General features: G+C 39.4%; 1 protein-coding gene across 4 annotated transcripts in view; it reads right to left on the bottom strand.

Annotated features, from left to right (window-relative positions):
- Positions 1 to 18,935, bottom strand: part of wdr7 (WD repeat domain 7) — a 96,872-nt gene that overhangs the window by 42,291 nt on the left and 35,646 nt on the right. For 2 of the 4 annotated variants that reach the window (XM_086300072.1, XM_086300073.1), the window contains 4 exons: positions 17,763 to 17,906; positions 13,723 to 13,841; positions 9,651 to 9,774; positions 4,743 to 4,856 (listed from right to left, as the gene is read on the bottom strand). In XM_086300072.1, the coding sequence (XP_086156198.1) occupies positions 4,743 to 4,856; positions 9,651 to 9,774; positions 13,723 to 13,841; positions 17,763 to 17,906 (501 nt within the window). The remainder of the gene's footprint in view (positions 1 to 4,742; positions 4,857 to 9,650; positions 9,775 to 13,722; positions 13,842 to 17,762; positions 17,907 to 18,935) is intronic. The other 2 variants (XM_086300075.1, XM_086300076.1) reach the window with 1 other exon arrangement.

Raw genomic sequence — 18,935 nt, 5'->3', positions numbered from 1 at the left:
AGACTGCAGTCATTCAGGAAATAGCCAGGGCCCATAGGGCTGCCTTACACAGCATAACACAGTGAAATGTAGGAATTCTTGTATTACAATAACAACAAATGACCTTACTCTAATTGTTTAGATTCTTGGGCATGTTTTCCCACCAAAATGCCATGCCATCAGAGATTTAATGAACTAAATTCAAGTGAGTGTGTTGAGAGAGAGGGGAGGAAGAGGAGGCTGTGGATCCTAATGACATCCCCTGACACTGCAACGGACATAATTACAGGTTTGTGTGTGTGTGTGTGTGTGTGTGTGTGTGTGTGTGTGTGTGTGTGTGTGTGTGTGTGTGTGTGTGGCTGCGGCACTGAGCAACAAATGTTCTCACCTGCACATCCTGGTGTGTGTACATGTTGGTGTTTGTGTGTGCAAGTGTGTGACAGCAGACTGATGTGATGAGTCTATCGCCGTGGAAACAGCCTGCAGCCAAGTGATTTTGCTGCTGTAGACATCTCTGTCTTCTCCCCTTTGTCTCGTCCACTTCTCTTTTTTCCCCTTCACTCGTTTCATTTGCTTCACATTTTCTCCTAGCAAATCCAAAACATGACGAAAACCTCGAGTTCCCACAACCTCAAATGGCTATTTCTGTCTATACAAAACACAAAAACTCTATAATAAAACAATAAAACCCACAAAATAATCTTACTAAGTATCTGAAGTAAAATGTAATATTGCACATGCCCATGTGCAATATTACATTTTTTCCTGACATGAGCTAAACAATTACAGTACCACTGCTCACCATAAAGCTCCATATAAAGCTGTAAGACTGAACATAAAAACACTGCACATTAAGAGAGTATGTGTTAGTGTAAGTGTAGTCTGTATGTGCATGAACAGCTCTGATGGTTGATGGGATGAGCCTAAATTAATCCTAATTACATCTTCAGTCTGCCTTAAACCGTTTGTTCCCCTCTCTGGGCTCTGTATGATGTCACACAGAGCAGATATTCACTGAATGGTCACCTTGGGGACACAGCTCAATTGCAAATATGTAAAATATGCTGGAGCTAAAACCGATAACGCAAACAGAAGATGAATTAGAGGGCTGCACTGAGTTCTACTATAAGATGGATAAAGGAATAATTCAAACTACTCTGGTAGAGTCAAAGTATAAAAACATAGAGATGGAAATAAGCGTCACAGAGTGAAATCAGCAGTGCAGCTCCATCGAGTTAGTGTCATGTTTTGTTTTTTTTTGTAAAAGTTTCGTGAAGCTGCACAGAGCACACGAGGAAAACAGGAAGTCATGGACAGAAATGACAGACCGCATGCAGACAAAATGTTCCACTCTGTGCAGACTCACAATTTGTGAATTCTTGAGGTAAAACCCGTTTGCCAACTTTTAACATGAAGCAACGGAAATCATACACACATGTAGGGCTGTTCGATATAATGAAATATATCGGATGACGATATAAAAACATCTATCATTTTGTTTTACGCTATCGTTTGTTTCGTGGTGTCGCAAAATAAACTGTTTACGGCAATATTTTTTCATCGTTTTGATGGTCACTGTAGTGGCTATATTAATTTCTCTTATAATCCTTATCTTTATAATCTCTTCTGCTATTTGCACGTTCTTTACTGTAAATTCCTAAGTTAATTTGTAAATTTTTGTAGTAAATTGTAAATATTGTAGAACTTTTCTTCTGTCATTTAATGGTCGGGCATTGTACAGCTACAAGCATTTCACCCCCATGTCATACTGTGTATGGTTGTGTGTGTGTGACAAATAAAATTTGAATTTGAATTTTGAATTTGAATTTAAGTTCTCTCTTTCTCTTATATTTAATATGACCACACTACTGACAGACAAGCGCCTGTTTTTATGTGAAGTCTTTAGCAACAACGACAGTAAAACCATCGCGTGTCCGCTTGTTTATTTTCCACATAAACCTTTCACAATAAAGCTCAAGATCCTTTTGAGACGTTTCAAAAGAAACTGAATCACGTGAAAGAGTATGCAGAGTAGTTACGAATGAGAAGCAAAAAAGAGCCATCAGGTGTTAAAAAATAAACCTCAGACTCAATAGTTAGTACAGGCTTTTCCCCGCAGCATGCTGTGTAATAAATACTCAAAGAAAACTGCGGCTGTTACAACTTATGTCTAAAAATATTCAGTTTCATGCATCGGTTAAGACGCTCAACTCCAGGTACACGACGCTCAGCTGGAAACACTTCACGCAAGACCGAGATTCACAGAATTTACAGAAAATGTTACATTTTTGTGATTTATATCGTTATCGGACAATGGATGTATATGATTATATCGGGATATGAGATTTTGGTCTCATCGCACAGCCCTACACACATCATTTTTCATATGAACCCATTCAAATTATAACTGCAATTTCAGTACATGGTAATGTTAAATACCGTGTAGAAATCCAAGTAGTGAGTTTATATACACTGAAAATATTTATATGACAGGTTTCCAAATGGAGAGTGCGTTCATTCATAACAATGTTAAAAAGTTCAATTATAAAAACCACAAAAGAAACAAAGAGGCAAAAGTTCTTCCTCCACAGAAGAATAAGGTTCAGGTTGCTCTGTGTTTGAGGTTTCTGCTAACAGATTTAATCCTGCAGAGACCGAATGAAAAGAGAAAAAAAAAACAACCCACAGCTGTCAATAAGAGAAAAACGAGCTGAGAGAAATGATAAATTGTCAGACACATCTGTGATATTGACTGGTCTGAGAGAAGGATGGAGGATGGAGGGAAGAGGAAAAAAGGTGGTGCAGACAGTGAGACAGCGTTAGGCACTGGGTTTTTTTTCTTTATTACAGAAATGAATGTCTTTAAAATATTTAGACAAATGAGTCAATCCTGCTTTATTGTTCTGTGATTCTGGATGCAAAAACTGCTGATGTGTAGGAAGAAAAATAGAAATGCAGTGCTTAAATGTGTTTATCTTAGAGTGGAGAATCGTTCTATGTGTGTGTCTGTCACAGTTAAACATTCAGGGTATATGTGGCAAGGATAAATGGACTGGAAAGTGTGTGCATGTGTGTTTTTCTACCTGTACTGCAGGTGTGAGTTGTTTCCTGGGGAGAAGTGCTTCTCACCTTACTGTGTGTGTGTGTGTGTGTGTGTGTGTGTGTGTGTGTGTGTGTGTGTGTGTGTGTGTGTGTGTGTGTGTGTGTGTGCGCGCGCTACACTAAACTGCTTTTAACACCATGCAGGTCACAGTACACGGGTATTACATGCAGGCATTGATTAGGACATGCGTGCACACAAACACTAATGCTTATCCTCCACTCAGAGTCAGCAGAGCAAAACACCTGAATTCAGCTGGAGATAAATAATAAATGACTTCTTCATGTTTTTTTGGAATCAAACCAGATGAGACTTCTCAGGTCACGGAGGGGAAAAATGAGCCCTTAATTGTAATCCTCAAACACCGGAGAGGTTCACGAAGAACAGAAGAAAGTCTGAAGAGGTTAAAGCTACAGCATCGTATGAAATGGGTTTCAGCTTGTGATCATGGGACAAAGCAGGGATGCTTCCAGAGACTTGAATTTCCTTGTCAAATATTGCGTGGGTATTTGCTGAAATTTTAATCTGCACACACAAGATTCACATTAGATTGCAGAGTGTGGTCACTGTTCTTTCTTTCCTTGGAGGTCAGCATCCACACGGCAACTCGTTGGCTGATTATGGCTGACTTCACATCACAGAGAGATAGCTAGGCTGCTGGTTTTTTAGGACAGTGTTCAGAGTTTTGCTCAGAAAGCAGCTGGATGTTCTAGACAAAACTGTCACTGCCTTCTAAACTACGACTGCAGCAATATGCTAGTGACCAAAGCAATCCGCAACTTTTAACAACTGGAATAAACGGTAGATGCACTTGGTCTTATACAGTCCTGTTCTACTCTAATTGAGCCCTCATGCCAATGAACGAATTGCAGAGCATAGTGGTGTTCAGTATCATGCCCAAGGATACTGTGGCATGCAGAGATTGAACCACCAACCCTCCAGTTACTAGATGACCCTCCTCTTCCTTCCTGAGCCCAATGCAGTCTCATGACCAGTGGTTGCCAGACGATTGCAGACCAGTCGTACCTGTGCAACTGGATCCTGATCCACTTTATTCAACATTGTCACTACACATGACTGCAAAACCTCAATAAGTAGCTGAGCAGTAGTAACTTTCCTTCTTTCTTTTTCTCTCATCTATATCATTTGGCTAAGAATTACACTTTGGATCTCTGCGTTTAAATAAATGAATGGCCTGGTCTTCACAATTCACAAAAAAACCCAACAAGCGAGGCCGCGAAAGGTGAACTGCGATATAGTGAGGGAACACTGTACCCTGTGTGTACCCACTTAAATAGACGCAGTAGGCTATTATTAAAATCATTAACTTCTACAGTTACAAAGCCCATCACATCAAAAATTGGAAACCTGGCCCACTCCCAGTATACCATAAGAAAAATGAGCTTTACCAACTAAAATTTCTGGTTCCAGCTAGCAGTGAAAGCATTCAAAGCATTTATTTTTAGATGTTTACAGTCAGTCTAAGGCAACTTGATGAGTGTGGGAACAACCAATTCAAACCACGACCAACCAAGTTGCAGCTCTACAGTTTCTATTATTTACTCCTGAGATGGGTAAAAAAAACAAAAAAACAAAGAATACCAAAGAAGTGTGCGTACTTTAATCCTATTTTCCCTGCTTAGAAAGAAATTTGTGCTCTTACCTGCTGTGATGTCATCATCAGTGACATCCATTTCCTCCTCAGGAGCCTTGGTTTCTACTGGCTGAGCCTCTGGTGGCGGCAGGGCTGGAGGGGGAGTGTCGGTGGTTGTTCCAGCTGAGGAGAAAGAGACAAAACGGTTCAGTGCAGTCCGTCCAACGAGCACAACCCAGGTTACTATTATAGATATAATTTACACATCTCCCCTCAGTGCATCATAGCAATTATAAAGTGCATGCAGTTCGATAATTTAACCATTAAAAACTACCCCACTGGATTCAGAAAAAAAATGTTTATATTAAATTTAGGCAGTAAAAAGTACCCCAGTAGAATGTAGTTTACTGCTCAAATCTTTTAGATTAAGCCAATAAGATAAATTTGTCAATAAAATTTACTGTGACAGATTTAAGTAATAAAAACTACTCTGATAGATTTACACAGAAAAACTATGCAATTACTCAGTAAAAACTACGCAGATAGATTTAAGCAGTAAACCAAACCCTATTAGATGTAGTCAATAATAACTACACCACTAGATTTAATCAATAAAAACTACTTTGACAGAAACCAGTTGAATTAAGTTAGTTTCATGTCTGTGAACGTGACCGAACAGGTTATTCGTGACCATTTCACATTGTGCCATGAGATCAGGCTCACTGATGTCACCGACCATCAGCGTAATGGTTTGAATGTCTGTATGTCAGGATGCTCTCCACTGCGAGTTTCTGTTCTGGTCCTCATTGTTGTTATGATCAAGTTAACTGCTCTGGTTAAGCAGCAAATAAAGGCTTATTGGACGTCCTCGTATAAGCAGAATGAATAGAAACACATGGACACACACAAGGACAGGGACACGCTTTTATTTAGCGTTTTCATTTAGCTCTTATCTCTCTGTTGGCAATTAAGAGTGGCTTTTCATTAGCGGCCGGCACTAATGAATGACACTGTGCTAATGAATGAAGCAGCTTAAGGTAACAGAGTCGGCACAGGGCTAATCTCTGGGAAAACAGCCTGCTTAATGAATTAAGAACCACAAAACGCTTATCAAAAACGAAGAAAGCAAAAACAAAGAAATATATTCCTCTTCCTTTTTTTTAAAGAAAAAAAAATGTAATTAACAAAAAAAGAAAAAGTTAAATGGCACAGTTTCATAAGGCTTCTTCAGTACACCAATAAAATTAACTGTAATTACACTGTGTGTAATTACATTGATTAATCCAGGTTAACATGTGCTTCATGTTCCAATTAACCTGCTCACACACACAGCTGACAGCTCAACATAATGACTTCGTATCACACACACACACACGGTGACAGAAGGCCAATACACAGCCCGGCAGTTGATTACCTGTCTCTGACATTAAAGTGATAAAAACTTAATTGGATTTAATTAAAACATAACTGATGTTTTACTGTGAATGAACAAAAGGCCTGCGGAGAGCGAAAAAAAACAAAAACAACCCTCGCTTCAGTTTCTATTTGCATGTTTCCCTCTCTGAGCAGGCGGTTTCACGCCACAGATAATGGTGGTTACATCCATCTTTTATATACAGTCTGTGACCCTCGAGGCTGCTGCTTGGCCTGAAGGTGGCCCAGTTCTCGTGTTCTGCATCTCCAGCACACACATCGTGCACACCAGCTGGGCTATAACCTCCAACTTAACTGTCCTGGTTGGAAGAATGAAAATGAGAGATACAAGAGCTGAGGGAGAAGAAGAAAGAGGAGGAGAGGGAAGTGGAGGAGGGGTGGCGAAGGAGGGGAGGAAAAGGAGGGGAGAAGAAGGAGGGGAGGAGAAGGAGGCGTTCTGCCCTGCTCCAAGGTCAAGCTTGTCATGTCAGCCATGACACATTGCTCCCAGCATGCCTTGTTAACCTCCAGGACCTCCTCCTCCTTGTCCCCCTTCTCTTCGTTTCTTCTGACTGTTGCTCCCTGTATTCATGTTTGAGACCCACACTTCCTGTTCTTCTCCTGTTTCCCAACCTCTACTGCTCTTTCACTATAGTTTTAAATCATCAGGAGAGATTCATCTAAAGGAGGACTCACATAAGGATGACTGGAATATTTTTAGTTCAGATCTGTCTTATATAAGATGATGCAAGGGAGTTTCATCTTCAGCCTCTATTGTTGTACTGTAGTCCTGATATTTTAACTTTGCACTACAATGTTTCTGCTTGCTTGATTCTGTGTTTTAGACATAAGAAGAAAAGGAAGAGAGGAAAAAAGGTTTGAAGAGATGAGAGATGAAGAGAAATGGAATGGATGATTGAGGCACTAAAACCTACTCCAGTAAATTTAGGAACTACTATGTCAGATTTAGTCGATAAAGACTACTCCATTAGATTAAGGGACTGAAAACTACTCTTAGATTTAGGAAGTAAAAACTACTCTTTACTTCCTAAGTCTAATTGAGTAATCTGTTAGATTTAGGAAGTAAAGACTACTCCGTTAGATTATGGGACTAAAAACCACTCACTACTCACTAAATCTAACCAAGCTGCTACTTGGTTAGATTTAGGCAATATTACTGACCATCTTTAGGGACTAAAAATTTGTGAATTACATGTAGGAAACGATCATGATTTTTGATGATTTTTAGACACTTTCATGCTCTTGAACATGAAGAAACAGGGTTTTCAGTGTGACTATTTACAGAAAAGCTGGGAAAAATGTGTAGGAAAGGATGAAGGAAAAAAGGGAAGACGCAAGAAAGAGGGGGGAGAGGGAGACTTTGAACAGCAGGTTGATTGGAGTTAAAAAAAAAAAGTAACAATCTGGATGTTCGAGGTAGACTGAGAAGCAACAACGGAGAAAAGCAAGAGAGAAAAGGGGGAAACAGAGTGCTCTTCAGTGATCAAAGAAACAGCTGCTTCACATATCCACCATTTGACCCTGAAAATTGGAACAAGGAACAAAGCTCAGGGACTTTGGTTAATGAAGTGTGTGTGAATATGAGAGCTGTGTGTGTGTGTGTGTGTGTGTGTGTGTGTGTGTGTGTGTGTGTGTGTGTGGTCCCTCAGTACCCTGCCTCACAGCTCCTGTAGCTATGAAAGACCTGTTTTCAGTTTTTGTTTTGTTTGTTTGTTTTAATTGTTAACAGCAGCTTTGCCACTCATGGCTTTCCAGATATAACCAGACCTCCCGTCTGCAGGTAAACAGCTCCACGCAGCCACTTTCTGATGATAAAACTACTTTCCCAAAACAATGTGCTGCTCCACACCATCACAGCAGTGATGATGGAGACTCTGTGGACAGTTCATTTCTTCCTCTGAGTGGAGGTTAACAGCCCCTGTTTTCTCCGTGTTAAAGCCTTTTAAACACTTCCAGGAGAGCTGAAAGGTCAGGCACGGCTGCTGCTGTTTGTGTGTGTGTTGTCAAGTTGGCTCCCTGCTGCGACGGAGGGACTCGGCTCAGTGACATTTCCTCTGCACTTAAGCCTAACAGATAAATACAGGCGACTCTCTACCACACTGGTCAGATAGCACAGGTCTCACTAAAGGTCTCATCCCACCCTCGTGCACTCTGACAGTTTGGTCAGAAACATACACATGAGTAACCTACTGAGATAATTTTCATGGTAGGGGTGGTCATAGCCATCCAAATAGCAATAACATGGATAGTAGCTGATATTGTCAGCTACTATCGTGTCCTCTCGTTTCCAAAATAGTTAGATTTTTGTCTCTAGGACAAACGGTAAACGACTTATGGTAATTGATGAAAAACACTCAGACCCAAATTTCTGAGATGTGTTTTGCTGAAGGTGCTGGTCAGCATCTTTACATCTTTACTAACAGTAGAAAATCATTTAATCAGTTAATCAATGGGTTTTGTGCAGAGAAAAAAGTTTGGGTTTTAAGTTGCGGTAATTACTGTAAACCAAAGACTGATCCAAGAAGAGCCTCAGGGTTCAGAGGACGTCTCCAGAGGATTCAAACACATCTCCGACTGTCCCCTGGAGATCCAGGATTTCCAGGACCAGCAGGAGTCATCTTTCTGCCTTTTCCAGTCCTGCTATGCAGCACACAGCTCAAATTCAATGACCCTTTAACCTCCTTTTCCACCCGCCTCCATTCTCCCTCATCCCTGGAGGTCACCAGTCCATCACTCCCCTACACATAGGCACCACCCCTGCCTGCGGTACTGCTGTGGTAACACAACACTGACCGGTGCCCGTTTCCACGGCAACTGTTCCCCCGAGAAACCCTTAGCATCCTCAGCAACCACAGGGCGACTCCTGAACACACACACACACACACACACACACACACACACACTGCATTTTAGAGCGCCGTTTCTAGTAAAAGAACGTAGAGATTCACCTTTCTTCCCATCAGCAGGTCTAACTATAGACAGAGAGGGAGACCAGGGAATAGACAGAGCCGGAGACAGAGTGGCAAAGCAAGAGAGACGGCGGTAAAGAGAGACGGCACTGACAGCTGCAGAAAGAAATCACCAATCAGAGTGGTTTGTGCGCCGCTATTGTGAGATATTCGTTAAAAATTTAGATGAGCTGGACAATGCTATACACGGCTTTCAAAGTCATCTTAACATATTAACAAGACTAAAAAAAAAAAGAAAAAAGAAACTGAGGTTGGTCCTTGGTTCAGCCTCCAAGTTCATTTTGTCTGAAACAGGCTACTTTAGCTTCCTTATAGTTCTCTACGACATTACAGAGAGCCAAGAGTGAAGGAGACGGAATACCTTTATTTCCCTTTTTTGTTTTTAGAAATTCTGCTAGGAAACTGCTGTGGATATTTTTTTAGTAGTAGTTTAGTAGTAAAATTGGTAGTAGTACTAATTTTTTAGTAGTAGTAACCAATACAGATACAAATACCTTGAACTTATAAAGGCACCTTATAAAAGGGACCGCATCATATCACGATTGATTTGATTAGCACACAAAGTGATACTTACGGGAGCTGACTGTGTCGACATACTGGGGCAGGTATGGAGCCCACATGTCAATGGTTTCTTTGCGTCCTGACTGGCCGATCCTCCTCAGTTCAGCCAAGAGAAGAGCTTGGGCTGCTTCTCGTACCTGAAACCACAAACACACTAAATCACTGTGAATTAAAAACAATATCACATGTTATTATTTACCGTATTTTCCGCACTATAAAGCACACTTAAAATCCTTTAATTTTCTCAAAAATCGACAGTGCGCCTTATAATCCTGTGCGCCTTGTGTATGAATTCTGGTTGACTTGACCTCGAACAGATTTTATGTAGCACACGGCGCTCAAACATCTGTCAAAAAAATGTTTTAGTACGACTTTGGTAAGCTATGAAGCCGCACCGCTTGATGGATTGTCGGAGCATTACAACTACCATAGTCAGGAGCCTTGCAGAGTAATCTGGGTCCAAAACTCCGTCTGCTTCAGGTCCCAAAGTCAAATGAACACTGCGGCATCACTGAGAGTTAAAAACTGTCTAAATTTTTCATCTTTACTAAAATGATCAGCGTTGCTGCTTTACCAAGTGTAGCAATTAAGCTTAACATTCAGGCATGAAAACATAATTTATTAAATTAAACGGAGTTAGCAGGAAGTAGTTTCCACCTAAACATGATATAGCATGTTCTGACTGAGAGATTTCTGAAAGATTCAAACGTACAGCTCTGCTATCACTTCCAACATAAATGAAGAGAGGAAACTAAACAGCAGTGACATTTGTAGGGTTACTGAAGTTGGGCTAGCTGGTATATAATGATGTGCTATGTGATCGCTAGTGACACAGCTATGTTAGCATAGCATAAACAGTGAAGCTGGAGGATGAATGCTAACTTTTTTCCACTTGATAAAAGTTAACATGAGGGTTTCTTATGGTTAGGGACAAATGTAATCGCATGGCAGGATGCTGTAAACGGACCAAACTTCAGTCAGGAGAACAACTGAGATTATTCATCCACAATACGAGGTTAGTCATTAATTTACTGCAACAACATGGGAATAGAGCAGCTGCGTGAGAATTCAACATTAACATTAACATTTTGGACTACCTCACCGACCGACCACAGTATGTGAGGACTCAGGGCTGTGTGTCGGACAGGGTCGTCTGCAGTACGGGGGCCCCACAGGGAACGGTTCTGGCTCCGTTCCTCTTCACCATCTACACTGCAGACTTCTCCCACAATTCCACCCAGTGCTTCCTGCAGAAGTTCTCTGATGACTCTGCAATAGTCGGCCTCATCACTGATGGGGACGACAAGGAGTACAGAGGACTGACTCAAGACTTTGTGGACTGGTGCCAGCTGAACTACCTCCAGATCAACGCCAGTAAAACCAAGGAGCTGGTGGTAGACTTCCGCAGGCACAAGCATTCTCCACTGCAACCACTGAACATCCAGGGTATGGACATTGAGGCTGTGGACAGCTACAGGTACCTTGGTGTTCATCTGAACAACAGACTGGACTGGACTCATAACTCAGACGCCCTCTACAGGAAAGGGCAGAGCAGGCTGTACCTGCTGCGGAGACTCAGGTCGTTTGGGGTGGAGGGCCCACTCCTGAAGACCTTCTATGACTCTGTGGTGGCTTCTGCTATCTTTTATGGTGTGGTCTGCTGGGGCGGCAGCATCTCTGCTGGGGACAGGAAGAGACTGAACAGGGTGATCCGAAGGGCCAGCTCTGTTCTAGGATGCCCTCTGGACCCAGTGGAGGTGGTGAGTGACAGGAGAATGGCGGCTAAGCTGTCATCCCTGTTGGACAACGTCTCCCACCCCATGCAGCAGACTGTGACAGCACTGAGCAGCTCCTTCAGTGGGAGACTGCGGCACCCACGGTGTGGGACGGAGAGATTTCGCAGGTCTTTCCTCCCCACTGCTGTCAGACTCCACAACAAAGACTTTAACTGAACAAACACACACATCCACACATGAGCAATAACACTAAGTGCAATAATCTTTTCTGGCATCGTTGTATTTTTACTCAGTTGTATATAGCATTCGTATTCTATTTTTATCTTATTGTATATTTTTATTCTATTTTATTCTACTGTATATAGTATATTATTTTATTCTATTCTGTACAGCTGTGTACTGTATTTATTCTTATTGTATTCTAATTTTTGCGTCATAACTTTTGCACTGTCCACTTCCTGCTGTGACAAAACAAATTTCCCACGTGTGGGACTAATAAAGGTTATCTTATCTTATCTTATCTTAATGAATCAAAGGTACGGAAGTGGAGGAAGCAGGAAGAATGAGTTGAGTAAAGTTTGACTTATCTGACTGTTTTGTTTCGCTTAATGCGCCCATGCACATTAATATTGATCAAATCAAATCAATTTATTTATATAGCACTTTTCACAGGATAAAAACCACAAAGTGCTTCACAGTAAAATCTCTTACGAAAAAAAAAAAAAAAGATTCCTTCTGTCATTATATCTAATACACTCTTAGTGAGAAAGCAGAAACAGAGTCAAAATGTAACCAGTGACCTCAATGTGGACGAGATGGGCATTTTAACCACCACATCAAACCTGCTGCTTTGAGTTACACAATACTTTTTACTAGATCCTGATTTCTGTGTGGATGAACTGTTGCATAAATTAATATAATTAATGACATAAGAACATTTTAAAATATAGATATGACAAACACAAATAGAGCCATTAAAAGTAAAGATTCATAGATGACCAACTCCACTCCATTCAAAGTTTAAAGTGGTCCAAATGGCACCAACCCCAGGATGTGTAGGGATGCCTGTCAATAAAAATGGCCACACCCCTAAATTTAAGTCTTAATAAAAATCCAGTTGGATGAGTTATTAAGAAAAATTCACACCCTGTAATGTTTTTTTATGAAGGGAAAACTGAACAAAATTTATGTCTGTATCAGGCTATAAACAGCTTTATTTATGCTGTAAAGCTGGATTTTTAAACATGGGAGTCTATGCAACCAGAGATGAGCAGTAATGTGTTACTGTAATCCAATTACTTTTTTCAGGTAATGAAAAAGTAAACAGTAATTAGATTACTGTTGCTTTCCCGTAAGCACGCTGCATTACTAAACTGTGATTTTGTTTGTGAGTGTCTCATGACAATGATGTACGAGCGTGCGGCGTCCGTGGCAGCAACAGACATGTGTAGATCAACAATGGATAATATGGAGTGCGGGAGAGAGTACGACCGTGCAGAGTTTAAGCTTGGAAGTACTGACATTACTTTGAGCTTGACCCGTAAAAAGTGACAAAACCACTAGCGTCCGCTCTACACTCTGCGTGGTAAGAAAACTTCTTTCTACAGCAAAAAATTTAACTTCAAATCTAAGCAAGCACCTAGCACGCTGCCACGGGAATGTGAAATTCACAGAAACACTGCTGTGGTACCGGGAAAACCTGCACCGGTCCCACTCCTGCTAAACAGGAGAAAAATAGATTTAAGAGCGATAGGACTTAGTACTACTGAATCTTTGATTTTATTTAATTTTTGCTGTGTTTTATTTGCATCTATTTGAAAGGGTGAGTGTAAGCATTTAAAAAAATTTTATTTTATATGTTGGAATATGTTTAAATGTTAAACAAATTTCTTCAAATCAAAGACTGCTGCATATAACTTAATTTTTGATTATGCAATGTGCATAAAGTTAAAAGGTTAAAACTAATTTAAAAAGCCTTTAAAATAGACTTTTTCATTTGGTTCACTTTTATACGATAGATTATGCAGAAACAATAGAATTGGGCTGAAAAGCCAATTGCTTTATTACTTATTCAGGTTGTGTATCATGTTTTTTTTAAAAGTAACTATGTAATAAAGTAACTAATTACTTTTGAAAATAAGTACTCAGCAAAGTAATTGGATTACTTTCTTGGAGAAGTAATAATTAGTAACTCATTACTATTTTGAAGTAACTTGACCAAAACTGATGGCGACTGACTCACTTTTTTTTTAGCTTGCCTCAAGTGGCCGTTAGAGGAATTGCAGTTTTTTTTTGTTTGTTTGTTTTTTCAATTTTGACTCAATTTTTCCTTGATGGCATCATACATACCTCCAGACAGCGGTCCTGCCATCTCCTCGCCAGCATCTCCAGCAGTGGCGGTCTGAACTTGTCCAAGCCAAGTAGGTCAGGGAGCATCACGCAGTGCATGGCCGCCAGCTGGCTCCATCCTGCACAAACAATCACAACCACACACACACCAACACATTTTACACAAACAGAAAAACTACAAGAACAAGTTAAAGTCTCTCTAATGCTATTGCTGTCAAATAGAAACACGGTTTTTAATGCAGTGCCTTGAAAAGGTATCCATACCCCTTCGAACTTTTCCACATTTTGTCAACCATGAACTTGAATGTATTTTATTGTGATTTTGTGTAACAGACAAACGCAAGGCATGGAATGGAGTGTATGTGTTCACAGTCGCTCTCCATCCAATCTGACTGTACTGGAGCTATTTTGCAAAGAAGAATGGGCAAATTGAACTCTAGATGTTCAAAGCTGGTGGCGACATACCTCAAAAGACTTGCAGCTGTAATTGTAGTGACAGATAGTTTGAGAAAGTATCGACTCAGGGGGCTGAATACAAATGCACAATATGAACAGATGCCCCCGATCCAGTGTTGTGTTTGTGTATCACACAAAATCCCAGTTAAGTACTTTTAAGTTTGTTGTTGTAACATAACAAAATGGAAAAGTTCAAGGGGTTACTAGGTTTTTGAAAGCCTTGAAAGTAATTTTTTTTTTTTCTTGTTGTTGTTGTCGTCATTTTAAATCGTGGCCAAAAAACAAACTTCAGTGTCTTCTTGAGTCATCCTTGCAGAGAAAGAACATACTTAACTCACCATTTTAGTCTTTAAAAGTACATTAAAAAGTATTTTTAAAAACTTGTTTCCATGTGACAGCACTGACTTCCAAAGGAAAGAAAGAAAGACAAAAAAAAAAAAAAAATCACAGTAACAACAGTCAAACACGGGATGAGAATATTATCGACAACATTATCTGCAGTCTTGGTTAGAGCAAACAAAAAATTTTTCTGCTAACCAGAGTCTGTCTGATGGAGTAAACAACAGGTATACAAAAGCCTTGTCACGATACCTTGGCATGATGAATTTAAGTGTGTGTTCTCAGCTACATGTGGGTTTTTACTTGATAACAAAAAGAAACACTGAAGGCTTTCACAATAAATGGCAGACACTAAAACGCTCCGTTTCTCAGTTGTGTGACAAAAACATTCAAAATGTCTTGGTATCGCTTTATAAGGGCTCAAAACAATGGCATATATTCATATTTCTGACCATACACCAAAGATATACACATCACCTCTTACTCATCTGTGACTTTACCTTTTTATTTGCAGATACTCAACATAAATCAAGCACCTTAATCACATATATTGGATTAATATATGGTTTCTGGACATGATGCATGTCTATGAAATGCACTTGTGTGATGGAGACTGAATGGCTGTTAGGCAGGAAAGAAATTTCATACAAATTTCTTTGCTGGGGGAACCGTATAAACTTACCTCCACCAATGAAATATCCAGATATTACAGAAAAAATAAAACGTTATTACAGAAATACTATGTAGAGGTTGACAGACTAAAGATTTCATCATATGTGACAGATATATTATAATAACTATTTTGTTTATAACATAGGAAATCAAAGCAATCAGAATCAGTCAACCTCCACATACAAATATGAATCGCTGCCTTGCAAAAACTGCAGAAATTTGAATCAATTCTAGTTCCCAAAATAAAATTTTACTCCTGTTTTTTTTTTTTTTGTTAGTTTGTTTTTTAAAATCAGACTGAACTTTGGCTTGAGGATTCATTTGGTTAACAAAGAAGCATAAGCTGCTCCAGGACTGTACTCACAGGCAGCTGGCAGCATCCATTTCATATATGAGTCCTATTAAAAAGGTCAACAGCAACAACAAACAACCTCCAAAAACAATCTCCATTAACGAGTTTGTTGGTTTGTTGACAACCAATGAACTTTTGGAACAAAGCTATGCTCATCAAGGTCCCCTCCTTGTCATGGACCAGTCAGAAAATCAAATGGTGCAGAACTAACTTATATTTGAAGAACAACGAGAGAAGTGCCAAAAAATTTGAATTGTTACCTGGAGGGAATGAAGAGGAACCTGTTAATGTTTACAAGAAGAGACCAGAGTAAAAATTGTTTTGTTTTTTTCCTAAAGGGTTTTTATTTCAATAACGTATTGGATATGCTGCTTTTAGTTTTATTTAGGTTGCATTAGTTGGGTTTATGGGCTTCGTGTTACCACAACCACCTTCTAGGTGAACTGCTGCCGACAGGACAAGCTTCAGGACAAATCAGGAACAAAGCTGTGGAAGTCCAATGAAAGTTAGAGAGTGTGTGTGTGTGTGTGTGTGTGTGTGTGTGTGTGTGTGTGTGTGTGTGTGTGGTGTCACTTTGTTCTCTGTTAACTGTATCCACTATCTACTACAACAACTACTAGTGTAGTGTTAATTTGTTTTGCTATTACTGCAACTGCTAGTGGTAATACATATTATAGTACTTATAAACAGCATAAAAGCAACAAAGGAAGAAATTAGTTTTTGCAGGGCAGCGTTTCTGACTAAACAGCTATTGAAATAAAAAAATATATATATTCCTACATGTACTGAGAAAGAATGTGACACTGTGAGCATGCTTGCTGTCTCCCATTTGTTTTAGTGTACAAAAAAGTTAATTAGCTTTGAAAAGGAACTTGTATTCCCTTGAATTCCCTTAGACATCACAAATAATCTTTGAAAAACAAACAAAAGAACACATTCATCATATGTGTGGGAGTGAGAGCAAGCCTCCATGGTGAAATCCAAAATCCTGTTTTTTAGAAAAAACAACAAAAAAGGTTCATACAAGAAGGAAAGGAAGGAGAGCAGTAGGCTCTGACACCAGAGAAACTCCAACCACAAGTCCATGTAAAAAAGAAGCCTTAAAATCAATAATGCAAAATTTTAGTTAGCTTTCAGTTCTCTGTGTTTTTTTGTTTGTTTTTAAACGCAATTTTCCATATTGCATCTGTTTAAAAATAAATAAATTTAAAAAAAAAATTAAATAAAAAAAAACAAAAACAAAAAACAGTGAGGTGGGTGTGCTGGTGTGCATTTTGCTTTCCTTTTTGATTTTTTTGTTTGTTTGGGTTTGTTTGTTTTTTTAAATCTCCTCAGTGAAACACTCAGGTGGAAATAGCAAGCATGCAAACAGCACAGAGACACTGGAACATCAAGACATGTGGACATTCAGACAGGCTGTAGAGACAGTAGAAACGGAGCAGGACTGTATGTTACTGCCAACAGCTGGGAATAATAGAGACAACACTAGGGCATAAGGATTGTTTTCAGTGCACACTCAACTCTGTCAGTTCCAAATAACAGTAAAGTCAGCCTGTTTGCAGACGACACCACTCTTTATTGCACCAAATTTAGGAAAAGCATTAAATCATTTTAGAGCTGCTGACATGTTAGCAGCTTCTTGTGGAGTATTTCACATTTACAAATCATTAAATTTGTAACAGATTGGCCCAGAATTGCAATTTCAACAAAATTGCAAAGTGCAAGGCTTGGAGAAATAATCACTTGCTTGGTAAGCCAGATTTTACAAATTTACTCTACCTCTTCCTATGCAAAGTTTTTTGTGACATGCAGATTAACCTAATTCCTTCAACTGACTGGGCTGAAAGTGGACTAAACAGGTAAAAAGATAGCAGCGCTGTAGACAAAAAGGACATAGGACACTCAGGGAAAAAACTAAACACAACAAAAATGGAGCTAGATACCAAAACTGGCTGCAGTGGAAAACAGGACTGGTGCAAGAGAAGAGAAATGAGGTGATCCAAGGCGAGGTGAGGGATTATAATCACATAAAGAGAAAAGTCAAGAGAGATAAGAAGAAAACACTAAAAGAGGGAAGGTCAGAGAATAACTCATAAAAGAAAAGAAATTAGGGGGACAGATTCAAATAATAAAAAAGGACAGGAGGCAGTGAAAAAGATCTGGGAAGCAGAAGAAGGCTCTGAGACTTTTCCTAAGTGGCAGCCGTCAGTTCAGTCAGTACCTTCGTTGACTGAGAGGATGTTATGAGAAGCAGGCCCGGGGCTGGGGTAGCCAGGAGCCCCCTGAGGGAGTCCCCCAGGGGCTCCCAGAGCCCCAGCAGAGGCGGCAGCAGCAGCAACGGTGTTGGCTGCAGGAGCTACAGCAGCTTGTAAAGGAAGAGAAGGAAAGAAATAGTCAAGAAGGAAAGAACAGTTGAGAAAGATGTGAATATATTAAGTACCCAACAGAGAGAAGAGACAAGCAGTTTGACAGGAGGGAAGAAGAAATGAAGTTACAACAAAAGAACAGCAGAAAAAAAGAGAACAGCCAGAGGTTAGAAAATAATGTTTCCTTTTCAAATTGAATTAAGTTCTTCTGCTTGAAAATATGCAAATAAAAGTAAAATCAAAGTAGTTCATCTTATTTGGTAAACAAAAGAAAAATGTGAAAATGGCCTTGATAACCAAAGGATTGGAAATAATGGATCAAAGGCTAACATTAGTGTTTAGCTATGTCAAATTTCCCCACAGATAGGATAAAACGTGGACGTAGCGAGCCAAGTCATAATATTGAGCCTTGTTTTGAAATGGGGTGCCTAATTTTTCCAAATAAACTCACCTAGATACTAACAGCAGTGTAACTAAATGCTCTGAGTTCTCATTCTTTTCAAAATAAAAGCCTTCAACTATTTACTGGATGTGCTCAAGCTGTTTAAAACAATAAACAAACACATACAACAAAGTGACATAAGTAATTGCAAGATAAAAAAAAGTTAATTCAAACCAACAAAAATAAATGAAAAAATAAAAGTCAAAGCAGATTATAAAAAAATTATAAATATAAATTGTTAAACAAGACTGAAAACTCACATAACTGTCAAAATAAAAACAAGAGAAACGAAGATGGACACTGTATTTCCCAGCAAGAATTCAGTGAAAGCAATAAAACACCACCCAAGCAACCAACAGCTAAAAGAAAGTTTTCAGACTATAGTACCATTTTTTTAACCCTTTTCAACCTGGAACAATCAAAAAACCCCAAACAAACCCCAGTTACTTTAAGTCTACAGGTAAAAATGTTATGCACCCAGTGTAATTTTAATAATTTCATGAACCAGAACTACAAACCTGAAACCTTTAAGGCACTTTAGTAAAAGTTAAACCTCATTGATATACACCATTTTAAAAAACATTTC

This window comes from Aulonocara sp. 'chitande type north' Nkhata Bay, linkage group LG7 (assembly GCF_057382095.1).
Source record: "Aulonocara sp. 'chitande type north' Nkhata Bay isolate Kocher_YH1m ecotype deep benthic linkage group LG7, A_spYH_male_GT1.1, whole genome shotgun sequence".
NCBI classification, from domain to species: domain Eukaryota; kingdom Metazoa; phylum Chordata; class Actinopteri; order Cichliformes; family Cichlidae; genus Aulonocara; species Aulonocara sp. 'chitande type north' Nkhata Bay.
Note: the sequence above shows the minus strand (reverse complement) of the source record. Positions and strands in the feature narration are given on the sequence as shown.